The sequence below is a fragment of the Necator americanus genome, chromosome X (assembly GCF_031761385.1).
Source record: "Necator americanus strain Aroian chromosome X, whole genome shotgun sequence".
In the NCBI taxonomy this organism is placed as follows: domain Eukaryota; kingdom Metazoa; phylum Nematoda; class Chromadorea; order Rhabditida; family Ancylostomatidae; genus Necator; species Necator americanus.
Window position 1 is genome coordinate 22,680,552 of NC_087376.1, and position 20,172 is coordinate 22,700,723.

General features: G+C 40.6%; 3 protein-coding genes across 4 annotated transcripts; 1 reads left to right on the forward strand and 2 right to left on the reverse strand.

Annotated features, from left to right (window-relative positions):
• On the reverse strand, positions 1-1,020 carry RB195_024883 (uncharacterized protein; the record flags this gene model as incomplete). Of its 2 annotated transcripts, none has more annotated exons than XM_064212807.1 (1): positions 1-1,020. In XM_064212807.1, one exon carries the CDS (start codon positions 1,018-1,020, stop codon positions 1-3), a length of 1,020 nt encoding a protein of 339 aa, XP_064068688.1. The 2 variants fall into 2 exon arrangements, with proteins under 2 accessions (XP_064068688.1, XP_064068689.1); XM_064212808.1 differs by having other exon boundaries at positions 1-624.
• Positions 866-1,459, reverse strand: RB195_024884 (uncharacterized protein; the record flags this gene model as incomplete). The annotated part of the gene is made up of 1 exon (XM_064212809.1): positions 866-1,459. The coding sequence occupies one exon, from the start codon at positions 1,457-1,459 to the stop codon at positions 866-868; it is 594 nt and encodes a 197-aa protein (XP_064068690.1).
• A 5,734-nt stretch (positions 1,460-7,193) lies between these two features.
• RB195_024885 (uncharacterized protein) lies at positions 7,194-8,514 on the forward strand (the record flags this gene model as incomplete). Its single annotated transcript, XM_064212810.1, has 4 exons — positions 7,194-7,350; positions 7,502-7,637; positions 7,797-7,941; positions 8,152-8,514. The coding sequence occupies 4 exons, from the start codon at positions 7,194-7,196 to the stop codon at positions 8,512-8,514; spliced, it is 801 nt and encodes a 266-aa protein (XP_064068691.1).
• Positions 8,515-20,172: the final 11,658 nt, after the last annotated feature.

A 20,172-nucleotide genomic window follows, 5' to 3' on the forward strand; every position in this document is an offset into this window, starting at 1 on the left:
TCAGGTCCGGGGGCTGTGCCAGGTTTCATGCTCTTGATAGCGACTCGTACTTCCGAAGGGAGAATCCCGTGGTGGAGCTTCGCCAGTGGGGATGATTGGGCTTGACACAGGAGTAGATGAACGGAAAAGGTTCGAGTAGAACCTCTCCGTAATGATTTCCATCTCACGACGAGAAGACGTGCGAGTCCCGTCTTCGCTCAGCAGGGTTGCTAGCGGAATATTATATTCGCGGAGATCCCTGCGGCACTTCTTTAGACTCGTTCTTCTTTGTGCTGCTTCTAGAATCTTCTTCTGCCTGTACTTCAAAAGATCCTCCTGCAACGCTTTTCTGCAGCTAGTGTTTGTTACTAACCGCTCAATGTGCGATGCATTCGGATCAAGCCTCAGAGCCCTTCTTCTTCCTAACAATTCCTTGGTGGTCTTCGAAATTCGATCCAAGTTTGTCGTGCGCGACTTCGAGGCACGTTCAGCACAGGCTCGTAATCCTCTGAGCAGCATCTCGTAGTCCACGTTTGGGTCCTCCTCGATGTGCCAGTCACCTTGGGACAGGGAGTCCTCGAGTACGCAATCGTCGTAGACGACTTCTTTTCTCCTTCGTTGCCGATAGCAGATGTTCTTTTCCATCGTGTGGCTAAGTCGTATTTTCGCACGAAGGAGACGGTGATCAGAACCACTACAAAAGTATGGTACTACTGAGACGTCAAGTAGACACCACCTCCGGTTGGTGAGTATGTGGTCGATCTCCGCACTAGTCGCGCCATTGGGCGATTCCCATGTCCACCGACGATGATCTTTTTTCATGAAAAGAGAGTTCCCATGAAAGAGGCGAGCGGCGGACAACAGCCCGGCGAGACGATTGCCATTTTCATTCCGGTCCCCTAGTCCAAATCTTCCAATCCTGTATTCCTCTTCTGCGGCCTTTCCTAGTTTTGCATTGAAGTCTCCGACAACGAATTTGTAAAAGGACTTCTCGTTGTGGACTACTTCCTCCAGCTCCTCGTAAAACGCGTCCATCATCATCAGCTGCTGATGTTGGTGAATAGCAGTTGATGATACTGATGGATTTTTGGCGCAGAGGGCGGAGGCGAAGAATGGCCAGACGAGGTGACAGGATCTCGTGAGAATCGACGAGATGGACGACAGATGGGTGCACAACGAAACCAACACCGCCTACATTTCGCGACGGAACCTTCTCTCCACGAATGACGAGTGTACCGTCATTCATCTGTCGTACGTCGCTCCTTCTGCACTTGGTCTCCTGCAGAGCAATCACGTGAAATTTGATACGCTCCTCAGCTCCGAGAAGGGCATGCAGGTCGGCGTCTGTGGAAACTGTTCTCGCGTTGTAAGTACACAGTCTGAGACAGTCTCCATGGCGAGTCGTGCGTGTGTCGCCTTGGTCCAGAATCAATGACGTCCTGAGCAACCTGAGATTTGATCGCCTCTCACCGGTCGCCATACCGTCCGACGTCTGAGACGGCAGGGCCCAGTGTGCAGGGTACTGAGACAGTGAATATGCTGAAGTGGCAAAGAGACTTTTCCGCAAACTAAGCAGCCATGCCACGGTGAGCTTAGCTTTCACCACAGGTCGTCGCCCAACCTATATGGATCAGGGAACCACCTTGCGACATTTTGCCAAGACGGTGGTGAATCTTAGCAGTGGTTTACTCTTAGCTAGGCTTCCGATTCCGAGAAGTCGGAATGTCGGATGTGTCGAACTCCTTCTCAGCTTGGGAGACCCTGCCGGAGGACGAACCTCCGCTGTGCATCGCAGTTCGACGCCCATTGTCACCTCCACGCCACTATGAGGCGGTAAACCGTTGTGGAGGCTCTCAAAAGCTAGTTGAGATAAATTCGAAAATTTGAGGCAAAAAGTGGGATTTTTTTCAACTAGGTTTCAGAAAGACTAGGAAAGCTAGAGGCATCAAACTTTGTAGAAATATAGAAGAAATTTTTCTCTACAGATAGCAGCCAGCCTTATTGCATAAAATTCACTTTGAGCGTAGATATTCAGAAACACGTGGAGCCTACTTTGTACTAATTTTAACCCTAACTGCGCCTGTAGATGTCTTTTTTTCGCTTAGTAGCAGCATCAAAATTACTTTTTCGAGTGAAGGTAAGAACTTCGTCACAGTCGGATGAGAAATGTGCCCTTTAAATTCTTTTACGCTAAATGCAAAAAAGCAAAAAAGCAAGAAAAAGGATTGATCCCTGACCGTCACAATGAAAATAGGGACGCATCCCATTGAGCCATCCAATCATGGGAAGCACAACCGTTACTTCTACAGAGGATGTAATGGCCAATTAACAGATGTCCTTATCGAAGTCTTTGTAATCGCGCATAAATAAGCGATCGATAGGGAAAGGTCACGCATTATGCACTTTATCTGCAATACACTTACCAACTTGAGCCAGCGTACTTGCTTTTCATTGCAGCTATGCTTCTACTTTTACTTAGTGCTCTTACACTTCTGTTAACCTCTGAAGATCTCGTTTGTCATCCTTCCTAAGCGAATTTTCTACGCTACTTTTCCGTACAGCTGCGGATCTTCAATACATTGAATTGGCTGTAACAAAGAGTGCCGAAATACTGTACAAGCTATGAAAATTACCTCCTATAGTCTCTTAGTACTCAATACGAAGTCACCTCTGGTTAGTTTCATTTCTTTCTTATAAATTAGTAACACACAATTTTGTAGTGCTTAGACTTGGTGGGTTTCACAACAAGTCGATTTTTTAAAGGGATCAAAACTTTTAAGTAGTTAATTGCATTTAAAATAACTGGTTTTCTATTTTATCACCTCCACAACATTATCACGTTATTTATTATCAGCCTGAACGTGCGGCTAAAGCTGGACTTCAGGCTTATTTTGGTGTCCGCTTCGCTCGCCTTCACCGATTCAAGAAATAACAGTAGCGACATTTTCTGGAAAATTAGAATTGCTTTTTTCTATCAACGCTTTCTTCAATTTTTTTACCCGAAAATTTAAACATAGATGAAAGATTTTATGGTTTTTCCTTGAACGCTCGGTTCAATACTTGGAGAACAATCCAGCTTAATTTTACCTTTATGTTTCTCTCAAACCTCCTGAATTTGGAAACATTACTCGAAGTATGAGTTTCCTCCGTCCTCAACTATAAGCACAGCATGATGTGTTAACATGGAATGCCGTGAATATTACTACCGTAGTGACAAAAATAACGTTCTACGTCAGATCGCGTAAACTGTTGGCTACTATGTACTGTATTTAAAGGCATCACTCCACGAATCTGAGCTGATACAGATTTCAGGTGGAGTATTCGTATATGGGATAGTAGATTATGGAGAGGAGGGTGATTCCGTCCATTTCTTCCTAATTTCCGTGAAAACGGCCCGGAAGATACGGCTTCGGGCGTTCTGGCGCACTATTTTTTACAAGGAGTTCGACTGGAGCGCGCCAGCCTTGTGCACGCGCCGCATCTTTCGGGCCGTTTTTCACGGCAATTAAGAAGAAATGGACGGAGTCACCCCTCTCTCCATAATCTACTATCCTGTATAAGAATACTCCACCTCAAATTCGTACCACCTCAGATTCCTGGGGTGATGCCTTTAAGCAGCCGTTCGCACGTGCGTTCTCCTCTTTTTGAAGAAAATATGTAATATAATAGAAAATATGTAATATAATATAGCAGCATCAGGAGACATGCTGGAAATAGATACGTGAAGGAACCCCTTCTTCTGTGCTGGAGCTCCCGCGCACCATTTCAATCCCGATGACCCGTCGCACCCCATTTTACAGCTATTTGGCTACGGAGCACGAATTCGACGCCATAGTACTCGACTAGATATAGCATGGTAGTTTGCAAATTTGGAAGTAAGCATTTACATAAAAGTTTATTTACCCTCACTACAATATAAGAGAAACTAACTTGCCTTATCAGAGAAAGCATACATGACAACATAGCTTTCGACAATGGTGAAAAGGTAGAGTTCTCGTCTAACAGGTGCATGGCGATGATTCGGCACCTCACCGGCGCAAAATTCTGCATCATTATGGAGTATTTTCGTGACACACAGACAAACACACACGTACATACACACACACGGACTAAGCGCGTTATTATATAGCATGATGCATCACATTTATTCAAGATTTCAATTGTTTGTGCTAATTCAAAAGTAATCGAGAGGCTTGTTTATAGAAATCTTGATATTTTAGAAAGGATGCTATTGCCACTGGTACGTTTGCTTCGTCTACGAGTTTCTTCCTTCTCCTTTCTGAATATTTTCCTTTTCGTTCAGCTTATGTGGACTCCCTTACCGCCTTGCACGTACGACCACATACATTTGCATGGTTTGAGCCACCGAGGCGACTCCGACGTCATCAAGCATAAGTTAGAGCAGTAAAAAAATGCTAAGGCGTCCTTCTTCAAGTTTGGCTCGAAAAGTGCAGTAGTTTCATTACCAGAATTATGAAGAATAAATTTTTAAAAAATCATTTTGTGGTTTGTGTACCCTCTTTTTAGCTTAATTATTCATGCAACAATAGTCTTCCTCAACCGCAACCGCGAGTCTTCTTCAATCGTTTATTCAAATATTAAACAAATTTATTTTGAACTCAAGTAATGAATATGCATCGTTGACGTTTTTTCTTCCTTGAGACAACTCTTTCATTTTTTAGTCGCAGATATCGGGACCTGAAAAAAAAAGACTTTAGAATACGTTTCAGTTGTGAATATCTTCTGATATACGGTAAAAACATGCCATTCACTGCTGATCCTCCTTCAAGTTTCAGCACTACGTCTGAAAAGAAGCAATTTTCACTTCTGTTTTTCTGCTGAATGTCGCATACCTAAATTACACTGAATTTTGTACGCCTTAATATGTGTCCCTCCCCCCCCCCCCCCCCCACTGATCCGACACCCCTCTTACGACCCCCTGTTGAGAAATTCTCAACACACGCTTGACGCTGATGGTATCTTTGCTTCCATTGATGTTCCACACCAAGGAGTGGTGTATTGCTCTAGTCGTACTATACTATGTTTTATGTCAACGCGTAATAAGTATTAAGACTATGCTCAGGAGTTTATTATTAATAGATCGCAAAATTGTTGCATAACTGCCGTATGTGAAAAAGAAAACAATGTTGTCATTTTTCACGCTCTCAAATTAGACAGAGCTCGGTTGGGGATTGGTTACAGTCTCGTTGTAGTAGTACTCGATCTTTCCAGTGTTAGCGTCACCAGCACTGCACAGCTTTGTTGCTGTATTTTCACCTATATTTTGCCTGCACATCATACATACAATAAGTAATCGTCTCCACTTTCTAAATTGGACCTTCTCTAGTGATTTGTTCTCTAGTGTCGCCTCAAATAAAAAATTAGAATATAAATGACGCGGAGTGGGTGCATGTTTACTTCTACTTCATGAACTGGAATGAACTCATGAGATTTCGAGATTTGGGGAAATCTAAGAACGTAAGGTATCATGTATTTGTGCTTTTTTCCAGAGTAGACAGACTAAAGCAATTATTGTGTACTGCCACACAATTATTAAAAATCGTTCTATGTACCTATTACTGCATCGTGAAAAGTTAACTAAAAGATTTGGTGATGCAGGTGATGTTTTTCCAAGAATGTGAGCCAATTTTGCGCAGCAAATATCTGACGTCCTTGTTTCACATGTACATCCTTTTTAATTCAACATTTGTTTTACCTACAGTGGTGAACAGAAACGGGTGGCTTGAACAAGAACTCAGAACATCAGCATCACATTACTGAATTATTGTGGGAATGTGTCCAGGACGTAGTTACAAATCAACAAGTATTACTTTGAAATGAGTTTGCTCAGACACATGGCAAGGGTTTAGTCAACACGAATGCAGATATGTGGTAAATAGGAAAATGAAAATAAAGAACACCCCTTTTTCCTTCTTTCTTCCGACACAGCAACGTGAGGAGGTGGAGGAAGTCATTCGGGCGCTGGCGGCACGTGGGAAGAGACCCGACGCTGCAGCGAAACGCACGTGTATCGGCAGTCCACAATCACACGATGTCATTCCCAGAGCAAAGTCCACACGCCGCTCAGCGTACACACTCACAACATGTTTATGTCTTCCAGCGCTTCTTCATAAACGCATGAGGGCTGGTCTACATTTGTATATCAGTGGTGACATTTTTTATCATGACTGTTAACATCTACACTTTCTCTTTTGGACATGACATTTCGTTTCCTAGATCTTTTTAGACATACCTAGAAGAGGATTGTTTCTTCACTGAACACACAAGATTCAGCGTTGTCGATCTTCTCTTTTCCAGCACCTTCTCAGTGGTTCTACCTACAAAGTCAGTACAGCTGCTTAAGAAAAGAAAAAAATTAATTCCTATTATCATTTGTTCAACGGAGTACAGTACTTGGAAAGTAACAATACTTGTCGTGCAGAGTTGCCCATTTTGCCGTCTTCCGCCCCTTTCATCTTGTCGATATGTGTTGTGAGTGTGGTAAAGAAAAAAGAGTGTAGTTGAGAAAAACGCCCTCCACTAGCCCTTTTTAAGATTTGCGTTCTGCTTATTTAGTGGTAAGGTATGTCCGCGCGAAACTTGACAAAGAGATCAACAGAAATTCGTTAAGGTTTGTCCAGTAGGGTAAAAAAGTGGCAAATGGTTCATGCGGTGTGGATATGCGTAGTAACTCGAGTGGAAAATGACTTTTATCTTACCGGTATAATCTCTTCCGTAGGCGGAAGCGCAATATTCCACTATTTATGTTTGATCTGTTTTTATACTCCATATTATTTTCTGCAGAAGATTAGAATATGTTGCTTTTAGAGTTCGTTACCGAAGCGCTTGCACGTGAAAACATAGGAGTGCTAGGACTATGAGTTAAACGAGAATGATTGTAGGGTAGTTTGCTCACTGATTTCTGCATAATTGATGACGTTCTGTTACACGGTTAATCGGAGAAGTAGAGGTTGTACTATTCTTATGTTGGTTCACTAATTTGTTGGTAGGCATGTACCAAATAGCACATGTGTGTTCACAAAGATGTGCAGTCATCCACGAACCCTGCGCTCGGCATCTCTCCAGTTTGGGGTCGAGTGAGACCATGTGTATCGCACGTGGATGAAGGCCGTTCTCTGGCGCGCCGTCGCCACGCCCCTTGTTAGTCTGTACGTTTGTCGCGCGCACATTCGCTGCTGCACACATCCCATCGAATGGACGCCCAGTTAAGCATCAAAACTTTACTGACCGCTGCTAGACTTCTGGAGGGAGGCTATGAGGCCAATACTATCATTCAGTCTCTGCCTCCTGTGCAAGACATGCGCCCTACTACGCTGTCTCCGCCGCTCACTGCCCGACCATGTTATGCTGGTAGGTAATTGCTTCTAGACTACTTTGTGCATATGCTCGAATTACCCTCCTGGATTGTGCGTGGACGCTACTTTACTGATAGGAAATAGATCTTGGGTTCTGAGCTGGACACATCTCAGCCCTGTCGCGATCCCAAGCTGGTAATTTTCAGACTCCATTCAACCGGAACTCAGGGGCATTATATCAAAGAAGATGCGAGTTGAACGGAAGCTATATTCTGCGTCAACGAGTGCCCAACCTTACTGTTTCTCTTCATCGCCACGGAAAAACTCAACGAAGCATAGTCGGTGTGTCTCTTGATGATTCTTTCACGCAACATCATTTCAATATCTGTATTCCATGCTTTCCTTCTCCCAAGTAACAATGAAGCTCTGTTCCGCGACAATATGCCTTAGTATTTGAGTTATAGGTGAATCCCATCATGATTTAATGCTTAATCTTTGCAGAGCTGCTCACAATGAACTTGAAAAAACCCGTCGGGCAAATCTGCGAGGATGCTTGGAGACTCTCAAAACTCTCGTACCACCACTTGGCGATGCTTCTCGTAATACGACGCTTGCGTTGCTGACGCGTGCTCGTGACCACATCAAGGTGAGGTCGCATGATAATCACGTGCCGGTTCTGCCTAAGATCGCGTCTCATGACTAAAGTGATTTTGTAAGAAGGATTTCCTTACAGTTTCACTGTTCCTCGTGACAGGTGATGGGTGTAGGCGGGCTGGAATAGTTCTACATAATGTACGTGTATCTGCACTCGTGCTGCAAACGAAAGAATATTTTCCTTGAAAATGAGCACTTTCAGCAACTGGAAGAGGGTAACGCAGCGCTGCAACAAGAACGAAATCGTTTGGAAGATCGGAAGTCCATGCTACAAAATGAGCTGGAACGCTTGAGAGAAAGTACGTCCCAGTCGACGTCACGCCCTTCTTCGACTAGCTCTCGTCTTTCACGTGACTCGCCGGTGTTCCTGGAATATTCACCTACTTCGAAACCAGCACAGTCTCCACAGCCCATCATTATTGACCCAGTGGCTGAAGGTTTACTTCCAGCATTACCCATATGTTATCCTCGGCCGTCGTTATATCCTTACCTAGATCTCACTCCCTCCCGCGCCTGTGCCTCGTTTGACATGCCACCTTTTTTGCCAATTCATCTCCGTGTATGATGATCATCATCCATAATTCTTTATGTCATCAATGAACTATGTTTGGATTGTTTTGGATAGTCGTTGTGTGCTAAAAGATGTACAGAGAGAGAGTGTGTGTTTCCACATTGCAGCAAGGGGTTACAAATGAATTTCGAAGCATGTGTCTCACACGCGTCTTGGCGGGGAAGCGCTGCGACAGCCGTCATTTGCCACATCCACGTGATTTTCTGATGAAAGTACGCAGGTTGAGGGCCGCGCTACCATGGAAAGCGATACACGTTGTTTATGTAAACAACACGCCATTTGCAGGGTACGAGTTCTGATTGGTCTACAGCTTCTAAAGAGTGTAATTCATATATTACCTTCTCTATGAGCTAATTACATGGATATTTTGGGCCCTACAAGTTGGATTCCATTGGCTACGTTAATGCGAGAATTTGCAGTTTTAATGAATAGAACGCCAGCAAAGGTCTGAGCCGTCTCACCACTGACAGTGTGAGGACTGTAACTTAGAAGTGGTGTGAAGCTTGTTTTCCTGTTATGAAGAGTGAGAACTTTTTGCCCGCAACAAGTCAGCCAACAAACATGTGCCCACATTCATCAGCAGCACGTGTCAACCAAACAAAGTATGCGGCCACGTAGTCATCTGTGCGAACGATGGTGACGCATCTCTCCCCCCATCCGCCATACTTCCACCCTTTCCGAACGAGCAATACGCACTCTCACAATGTAACCCTTTGCACAGGTAGCGGATTAACTGTCGTCATCTCCAACACCTACCTTAGCTTTACTAGTTGGTTCCATTGCACCGTTTTGTAGTTTTTTCAAACCAAAGTTCAAGGAAAAGTTCTTTTTTCATGTACAAATCTAGAACAAAAAAAAACTACAAGGAGGCGCTGTGAAAGATTAAAAATCGAGCACATTTTCCAGAAGAAAACATAGTTTTGAAACATGCAAAGTGTCAGTTGCATTTATCAGTGAGAGGTACTCCTGCAGGAAAACCTCTACTTTTAACCAATAATACTAGTATGTTGGATATTTGAAATTAGGGTATGTGTATATGTTGTTTGTATACGACTCTCTAAAATTTATTGTCAACAAATTTTTACTCATAGATTTAGTTGATATTTTAAACAAACCTTAACTTGACTCTGTCAAGAGTGCGAATCTGAGTGGGTTGTATTTACAATCCAATAGCAAAATTTCTTCAACACTTAGAGTTTGTATCCTCTTGGACTCATGCTGATAATATTAGTTAGCGAATTGTATAGCCTACGAAATCAGTGTAGCTGCGTCGGATCCACTTTTACCTTTCGTTGCTTGCTTATATGCCAAAGGAGTGAAAAGGCCTTGTTATCTAAATAAAGGTAATGGTATCGTCTTCAAAAAAAAAAAAAAAGAATGAATCTACTGAAGATTTATTAAGTACTTTAAGAAATGGACTAAGTAGAACGGATAACAAAATGGGCTAAGTAGGACGGATAAGTAAAAATCTGGAACGGGTTACCCAAGACCGTTATGGCGTAGACTTTGATATAGAAAAAAATCGGCAAAAGTTTCTCAAAATATTGCTTTCGAAGCAAGTCAAAACGATGAGTACGGGATTTTTTTTTTCGTTTTGCTTCATTTGTTAGCTGCTTGTTTTTTTTTTTCAAAAGCTGTCATCGGGTGCGAAGTTGGTGTCAAGATAAGACAATTCCAGAATCCAAATTATGGAACGAACATAATTTGCAAATATATGAAAAATTAGGATGCATTGGAATAATACATACTCTTTACCATACTTGATGGAGTGCATACTGAATGACAAATTAATTGTTGTATACAGTTATAATAAAAATTAGTTAATTCCAGTAAAACGTACTCAGCATCAACGCTTTTAGTTCCAGTAAATAAAATTCAATACAATAGAAAGTGTAGAAGTAGAAACGTGGACGTGGTTTTGGACGGGAAAGAGGAAGCACTAAGGGGAAATCCTACTTTATGACTAAAACGCTTGGAGAATAGGAAAATCAGAGAAAGTGTTGGATGTCCTGCAGTTAGAGTGCCCCCTTGAGAAATTCTACTGCCAGTGGCGAGCTCTATCCAAACAAGCCACAACTTGTAAATATTGTTTCTTCATCGAAGTACTTCTTATCATTTACTCTAGCAAATGTCCTTTTCTGAAATCTGCTGGTCTCCAAGCCTTTTCATATGTTGGAAGATGACAGAGTCTGAGAGAAAACAGCATTGCGAAAATTGGTTCGGTAGAGAGGTTGAGGAAGATGTAACAAGGGTGGATTGTTTTCCGCCGAAAGTTAAGAACTGTTTTTGACTTGAATATGAGCACTATAGAGAGAGACACGAGAAATTCTCCGTGAAGAGTGGCAGTCTGAATTGTTACTTACACAATGCTCATAGTTTTGTTATATCCTTTCCTGTTCGTCACAAGAATTCTGAATATCGTCAGAAATCTCTGGTTCTGAAGTAACTGCAAGTCTGAAATAGGCTATATTCCGACCTGACCGTTCGAGCCGGAGGGATGAGGTCCTGTCCTGCGTTTGATGAGCGAGTATTTCTCAGGTCTCGATATTGTATGTCAATATGAGTGATGTTCAGATGTCCAATTCGACTGATTTATTCACATTCTTTAAAATTCATCTTTTTCTTATTTATCAATCACGAAATCTACTAAGAAATGATTAGGAATTGCTCTTTAGCTAATTTAGCTCCATTTGTTCGTTTTTTTGTAGATGTAATTTCGAAAATCAATAGGAAAAATACGAAAATCGCCAACATATCGCCTCCTGACTTTGCTTTCTCTTTTTCTCCCATTGTTCAAAATACTGTCTACCTTCTCATGGTTCAGTCGACAACAATGCCTTGCATTTCAGAATAAAATAAAAGTATTCTCTAAGCATTATCCAAATTCCGTTGCCTGATTACAGAGGAACTGATGCTGTTGGCCCCAATTGATGGAAAGTATTTGATAATAACACCTTTGCTGATTATATCTGCGGGGTGGACGGGTGTGGCGTAGCGGTTAGAGGTTCCGCTTCCTGCACGATCCATCGTAGGTTCGAATTCGCTCTAGTGCTCACCAAGCCTTTCATCCCTCCGGGGTCGATAAATTGGTACCAGACTTGTCTGGGAGGATAAAAGCACTGACTTGACACATCGGCTAGGCACCACAAAAGTCATTGTATAGGCGAGATACACGTTCATAAACCTCCAACGATTCTGAATTGAAGTGAACGTGGGGGCGCATCCCAAGCGGATTGATTAACGCCAGAAACTTTATTCTTTTATCGTTTATCTGCGGGATTCGGATTATACCTTATGAAGCTCCTGCAAAGTTTGGTCCCTTCACTTTTTATCGTTGTTCTGTTTCGCTATTATCCCAAGTTTCGAAAAATTTTGAAATTTCTTGCCCAGCAGCATGTAATTTCTTCACGTATCAAAATTTTCTTTCAACGCAGTGCACAGAAAAATGTGTGCCGACATTGATTCCCCTATGTTTGAATTTATATATAATCGTGAATGGATATATACCGTCACATTTGCTACGAAACCAGGAAAACGTCATAAATCAAAAGGTTATTACAGTAGCTTTTGACCAGACTGTTCTAAGAAAACTTTTGTTTTGGCTTGTTAGTGTCCCAGCACTTTTTTTCATCACACCTTACCTTCATTCAGGGCTATTTGCACCGTGATTATTAGCAAATGCGTAGACTCTGTCTGTACGAAGATGTCCCAGAAGATTTGCGCATATAGTCTCGTTTACTTCTGATGTCATTCTACAAACTATCTACAGTAGTTGTGGAAATTTCCTTCACTTCTGCTTCGTGTCTTCGACCTTCCTCTGTGTTACAGTGACGGTCTATGGTTTCGAAAAATAGCAATCATCGCAACTATTCCAATGAATGCTAAAGCATTTTTTCTGACTGATTTCAGACTCATCGGCATCACCCTTCCTGTGTTGCAAATATTGGAGGAAATTTTACCTTGATGATGTCCGTTTTGTTTAATCGCTCTTTCGCATCCTCCTCCTAAAATTTAGAGGATTTAGAATTAAAGTAACTTGTCGATTGTCAAATTGAAGCAAGAGCCATGATTGTTAACAAACTTTATTGCGGGTGACGTTTCGGCGTCGTCGCCATCGTCAGAGCCTGGAAAGTCGGATTATTTGTAATATATGCTCTCAAATGCCTCATCCAGAACAAGTCATCATTCCCTAAGATGCTACATTCAAAATGGAAAGCAAAAGGGTTCAAATCGTTGTGCTTACCTAAGTAGCTGCGTTGATGTGATATTAGAGGACTTCCGCGTAGGGGATTGCTTCACTACTACTAAAAACTGGAATGCGACCCGCATATGAGCTCGTAGATCAAAACTATGTGCTCTTCCTTTCTATTCATTTTTGGACTTTTAGCATTTATCCAAAACGCCTCCAAAGTTCTGCGAGCCACAATTTCGGGTTAGTACAATAGGATCGTTAAAGCTATGTGGAAAGGAGCTTGACATTTTTTACGATGAGTTCTGAGAGGAGTTGCTGTTATTGAATGTTTCATCCCATACAGATGTTCTTCAATACGAACACAAAGAGGTCGCTCTGTTTCGCTAATATGTTGCTCGCAACATGTTTTGCACGAAATTAAATAAGCTACACCAGGTACCGTGAAGTCGCCTGCCTTACCGAATGGGCAAATTACGCAGTCTGGAGTCAGGCAAGTGCGATTGTACATGCTGTTTCGGACTAACTGCTTCTTGAGATTTCTGGGAGGTACTTCCACAATTCTCACTTGGCCATCGAGACCACACCTAACCAGACTGGCCCTTATTGCCTTGCTCAGGTCGTCGATTATGAAAGGTAAACAGAAATTGTTCTGTTTTGAGTCATCCGCTGTGGCTTAATCTCGCTGCACAATAAAACCTGGCCTCCGCGGTACATTAGCAATGTTATCATTAGAAGTTGCGATCTGTTGCGCTAGGTTAACCGCACCGATCCGCTGCTGGAAATCAGATTTCACCTTCACGGCTGTCCTAAGCATGTTGAAAATGACTGATTTCTTGGTTTTCCACGGGTAAGACAGGTAGAAAGACTTTGAACTAATACGTTTTTACTACTAGGTTTTCGATTTTTATTTTGGATGTAACATCTCAGGGAATGAAGACTTGTTCTGGATGAGGCATTTGAGAGGATATATTACAAATGATCTGACTTTCCAAGCTCTGACGATGGCGACGACGCCGAAACGTTACCCGTAATAAAGTTTGTTTTAAGATTTGTTCTTAGCTCTTGCTTCAATCTGATAATCGACAAGTTGCAATCTCTATGTCAATGTTTAATGAAGGTCGAACTTTCGCGTTTCGAAATAAAGTAATTTCAAACGAACAGTACAAATTTCTTTTTGAAACATTCATAACTACTTAATTCGTTGATTCCTTGTGCGATTAGATCTCCACTACCAAAGCTGGAAAATTAGTTGCCATTATTTTCTTTGATCTCTCGAAGGTTTTCGATAGAACAAACTTTCTTCTTTCCTCTGTCTTTAAAACACAAAAACTTTTGCCTTCATCATTTCTTGCTTAAGTAGAAGGAGAGACCGTAGAAGACCGATTTATGACAGTAGAAGTAGGAAATGGCAACTTTCAAGAATACAGACCATTATGGAAAAAGTTAAGCATTTTCCCCCATCGAGTTCTTCTCTAGAATTTTCATTTTATTTTGGTAAATATAGTATTTAATGTAAGTTCTTAGATTTATTGAAGACATCGCGGACAATAGTCTAGCTATCAGTTGCACTGGTTGCATTACTTCTGCCTTCTCTTGCTGTCCCCTTGTCATGGTAGACACTTCCTTCACAACTTTCCTTGTTTCAGACATTGGCAAAAAGCAAAAAGATGCTCTAAATGTGGAACAGCTAATAGCGAAACCCGTTTTCTCGGTTCAAACAAGGAAGAAGTTGTTATCCGTTAAGATGTTCATCCAAGTACTATTGCCAGAGTTTGGAAAAGGGAGAAAGTTATCGCGAAGATTCCTAAAAGTATTCCTAAAAAAACAAATCGCTCGCTAGAGAAACCGATCTCGAGATTCTTAGAGATCCTTAGCAGTCCACATTTAAACAGTTGACACTCGAAGAAGTCTGATTAAACGTACAAAGATTTCCATGTTTCTGCCAGGATCGGGGGACGGTGGAGAACCTCTCGTAGACTTTTCCGCGAATCTCTCCGAAACATTACTGGTGGATATGGTCGGGGTAACGCAGACATGCCTCAACAAAGCCACGGCCACGCTTCACTCCATGGAAATACAGCCAACCGTCTTGGATGCTCTTCTGGCCATGGAGACGCAGAGAATTATATAGTTGCAAAGACTAATGGGAAGAAGGCTGGTGATAGTTGTCGAAATAGCTGAATCAATCAAGAAACAATATTTTGTATGGTGATACTAACAGGGAGAAAGAGCGAATTTTGTCTAGATATCATCTTCAGGAGGTGTAGAAATCTTATCAAATGAACTTTTCTCATTCCAAGAGGTTACATATGCAGAACGTATTAGCCATTTAATAACCACATGACCAGCTTTTTATCACTTTCTTCAGCTCTTATTCCTTTACCTGATTCCATGAACAAGCGTGCGTTGGGAATTTCTCAACGCACACTGAGAGAAGGTGGGGGTGGTGATCAGAAGCTGGGGAAAAATGGAGAGAGAATGAAGCGAGCAAGGAAGAAAAGAAAAAGGGTAGTCGATGTTAAACAAATGCGTATCAAAAGATGCAAAATTTTAGAAAAATAGATGGCGTGACGTATTTTTCAAAGATTTTGCTATTATAATTTCGCACCTGTTGGTTCGGATTGAGAAAGATTGAGAATGTCTAGATTGAGAAAGTACCAAACAAATAAGGGACATTGAGATTAGGATAAATACGTGACATCATGAGCACCAAGGCAAGGAGTAAAGTCCAAATTATACAACGCGCACTGGACTAAGCCTGGCAGCCATGTTTCAGTTGTTTACAAAGAATTTCACCAAGAAAATGGAAAATATTGAGTATGAGAGAAAAAAATCGAAACGAGTGATTATCCGGTGTTTAGTCAGTTGTCAATGTAAGGACGAACCATCGAATACTGAAGCTAATATAATGCATTGTAAACAAAGTGATAAAAGTTGTGAAGGTGATAAAATGGAAAACAGAGAGCGTAAAATGCACGCGGCTAAATAAAAATATTGATCCTTCCAAAAATTCAACTTGCCGCCATAATCATCACATCCTAACATTACATTTCTTACTTATTCTGTTACCAGCCTGAAAGTCCGGCTAAGGCCGGACTTCAGACTTTTTCTTTTGCTTCACTCGCCTTCACCGATCAATAAGAAATAGCAGTAGCGACATCTTCTTTGTAAAATTAAAATTGTTTTTTTTCTATCAACGGTTTCTTCAGTTTTCTTAACCAAAAATTCAAGCATAGATGAAAGATTTTATGGTTGTTCCCTAAACGCGTCAATTCTATATTTGGAGAACAATCAAACTTGATTTTACATCTATGTTTCTCTCAAACCTCCACAATTTTGAAACATTATTTGAAGAGCGAGTTTCCTCCGTTTTCAGCTATCAGCAAAGAATGATGTGCTAACATGAATTTAGTGAATATCACTATCGTAGCGATAAAAATAAGGTTCTACGGCGGGTGGCGTAAACCGTTGACTACTATGTATTGTAGTTAAGCGGCCGTTTGCACTTGTGCTCCCTCTTTTTAAAGAAAGGATGTTAGCAGCATCAGGAAGGCGTAAACTAAACGTCGCGTAAACTGTTGACTGAGAAATAGATATGCAAAGGAAACATAGCAACCCATTCTAATGCGTTGGGGCTCCCGCTCACCAATACGACGCAGTGGAACCCGTCTCTTCCCATTCTATAGCTTTCTGGCACCGGCGCACCATTCCGACGCCGTGGGACCCGACCCACCCCATTTTACAGCTATCTGGTCCAGGGCACAAATTCGACGCCGTAGGACCCGCCTCATCCAATTTTATCGCGTCGGGGCTCCAGCGCACCAATCCGTCGCCGTGGTATCCGTCTCCCTCCCTTTTTGGAATTTCGTGACTGAGACACACACGTACACGGACGTACACACGTGAAAAAATAAGCCCCTTATTATATAGCATGATAGTTTGCAAATCTGGAAGTATACATTCACATAAAAATTTATTTACCCTCACTAACATATGACAGAAACAAACTTGCTTTATCAAGGTTAACATACATGAACGCACAACTGTAGGCACTGGCCTAGTAGTTGAGTGTTCGCCTATCAGTTGCATGGCTATGGTTCAGCACATCACCGGAGAAGAGTTTTGCATCATTATGGGGTATATATATATATACCCCATAATGATGCAAAAATATATACATATATATATATATATATATATATATATATATATATATATATATATATACAATACTCTGCATGAACATTGAAAAACCGACGGTGAGTGACGGTGCGGCACCGTCGGCCACCGTCGCTTGCTCATAACTGCCCACAAAATGGAAACTTCAGGACAACTTATATATAATTAGATTTCTCTCTTTGAGATCTATACGAAAACCCACATATTGTTGAGAAAGGAGCAAAATAGCGCCAAATATGAACCAAAAAGCAATAATTGGACCCTAACATAGCCCAAGGTTATAGTTGAAAAAGTGTTCAGAGACTCAAACTTTCACATTTGGTCAGAACAGCAAGAAATTGTTGTAGACGAGCAATTGAAATTGTTGATTTGTTATTTTTAGTCATTTGTGCGTCATTTTTAGTCATTTTAATTGTTGCATAAAATAGCGGTTCGTCCTTACTTTGAACGTTTGTAGCAAGGAAAGAGGTTGTCAAAACAGTTTTTTGAAAATCCCACTTTTCGTCTTTTTCCTCCTTTTCCTTTCTTTTCCTTCTTTTCATAACATTCCATAGAAAGGAAGAGTATGAAGCTTACTATTAAATTTTATGCAACTATTTCAATACCATGCTCCTTGATTTACAAAAAAATTGAGCTTGCCACAGCATTTTGAGTTGAATGGTATTGTTTCCAAAGCTATTTGAGATTTTTTTTCTATCTGACTCCGCGGCCCGACTATTTTCGCGCCTCAACCAAGGCTGACCTGTTGCACCATTGGCAACTACAATTTTGGAAAGGCAACATTTATATAGACGTCGCATATTTTTGTTTGGAAAAAGTTCTGAACTAAAATCTTGCAGATATTACGTAATGAAATCAAGGACTAAGATTAATCGAATTTTAGTGAAGATGAGATCATTAATATTGTCACCTGATCTGACCGCTCCAGTTCAGCTGTCATCAATACGATAAAATTTAAACTATCTTATCCTTTGTTTTATATATGTAGTTCGAACAATGACTATCTTTTTATATAATTCATTGTTGTTGTTATTTCAAAATTGACTCCAAGTACAACGAAAAAACGAGCTACCCAGCTGGCACTAATAAATCCAACATGAGAGAATGAATATCAACATTTTGATAGTGAAGTGAATTGGCATTATTATACTTATGGTGAAGTGTTCAATTTTTTTCTAGTCCATGCACATATTTGAATTTCTTGGGATAAAATGTGGAGTTGACATCCACACAGTGTTTCCTTCCAATGCTACATCAGTGATGCCAATGGTGCAACAGGTCAGCCTTGGTTGAGCTGCGAAAATAGCCGGGCCGCGGAGTCAGATAGAAAAAAATCTCGAATAGCTTTGAAAACAATATCATTCAACTCGAAATGCTGTGGCAAGCTCAATTTTTTTGTAAATCAAGGAGCATGGTATTGAAATAGTTGCATAAAATTTAATAGTAAGCTTCATACTCTTCCTTTCTATGGAATGTTATGAAAAGAAGGAAAAGAAAGGAAAAGGAGGAAAAAGACGAAAAGTGGGATTTTCAAAAAACTGTTTTGACAACCTCTTTCCTTGCTACAAACGTTCAAAGTAAGGACGAACCGCTATTTTATGCAACAATTAAAATGACTAAAAATGACGCACAAATGACTAAAAATAACAAATCAACAATTTCAATTGCTCGTCTACAACAATTTCTTGCTGTTCTGACCAAATGTGAAAGTTTGAGTCTCTGAACACTTTTTCAACTATAACCTTGGGCTATGTTAGGGTCCAATTATTGCTTTTTGGTTCATATTTGGCGCTATTTTGCTCCTTTCTCAACAATATGTGGGTTTTCGTATAGATCTCAAAGAGAGAAATCTAATGATATATAAGTTGTCCTGAAGTTTCCATTTTGTGAGCAGTTATGAGCAAGCGACGGTGGCCGACGGTGCCGCACCGTCACTCACCGTCGGTTTTTCAATGTTCATGCAGAGTATTGTATATATGTATATATATATATATATATATATATATAAGAGTTTTGCATCATTATGGGGTATATATATACCCCATAATGATGCAAAACTCTTATATATATATATATACGCATCATCATGGCACACACGGAATAAGCGCGTTATTATATAGCATGATGATTATATTATAATGTGATGATGTCCAGAAACTCAATTCAACAGGACCAAAAAGAAGAATGCGAAGATTTCCTACTAATCCGAGCAGTTTTAAAATGGTAAAAAAATGAATAGCAGACATAAATGATAGGAAAAATTTAAAAAAAAATGAACAAACCAACTCTTTTCAGGGTGTTAAAAAAAGTTAAAAGCGTTCTAATGGAAAAATGGGGAGCGTTGTCATTCATCCATAGTTGATCTTGTGGATGCGATCTAGACCTTTCTGTTCAAGTAATGCTAAGATCAGACTTTTAAAAAACTTTCGCATTCGATTATTCTTTTCTTGCCATGTTTAAATTGCGTTCTCTAACATTGTCATGTTTCCTTGGAACCTCATTTCTTTTGGAATTCATTTCTTTGGAATCAAAGCCATAATTAATGCTTCTAAATAGGTAACATCAGTAAAACCTGGGATAAAATCGTTAGAAAAAGTAATGTCTAGGAAATGTTTAATGGTTAGGAAGTGCAGAAATAAATATTTCAATCTATTGCACTTTTTCCGTATTTTCCTGTTTCTCTTTTGTTTCCACAGTAATGTCGATCCAGGAGGTATTCTAGAAGTGTCATGTAATGCCTAAGTAGAAAGCCTATTGATTAATAGAACACTTATGTACACTCATTAATTTTTTCTTTGAAAAAAAAAAACTGTGGTTGTGTAGACTTAGTTAATAACTCAAAAAAATGTTTAGTTAACGGTAGTTTACCTGATAGAATTTAAAATAAAAACTTTCAACCTGTCTCTATAATCGAAGGACTAATCACTTACACAGTTTCGCAAATTTGGAAGTAAACGTTCATATACAGTATACGTAAAAGTTTATTTACCTTCACTAACATATGAGAGAAACTAACTTGCCTTATTAAAGCCAACATACATTTCCAAATAGGTCTTGGACAATGGTTAAAAAGGTAGAATGCTCGCCTATCAAGTGCATGGAGATGGCTCGGCATCTCACCGGCGAAGATTTTTGTATCATTATGGAGTATTTTCGTGACACACAGACAAACACACACACATACACACACGGACTAGGCGCGTTATTATATAGCATGATATCAAAGAGATAAAACTAAGCAGAGGTAAGTCTTTATCGAGTACTAAGAGGTCGTAGGAAAT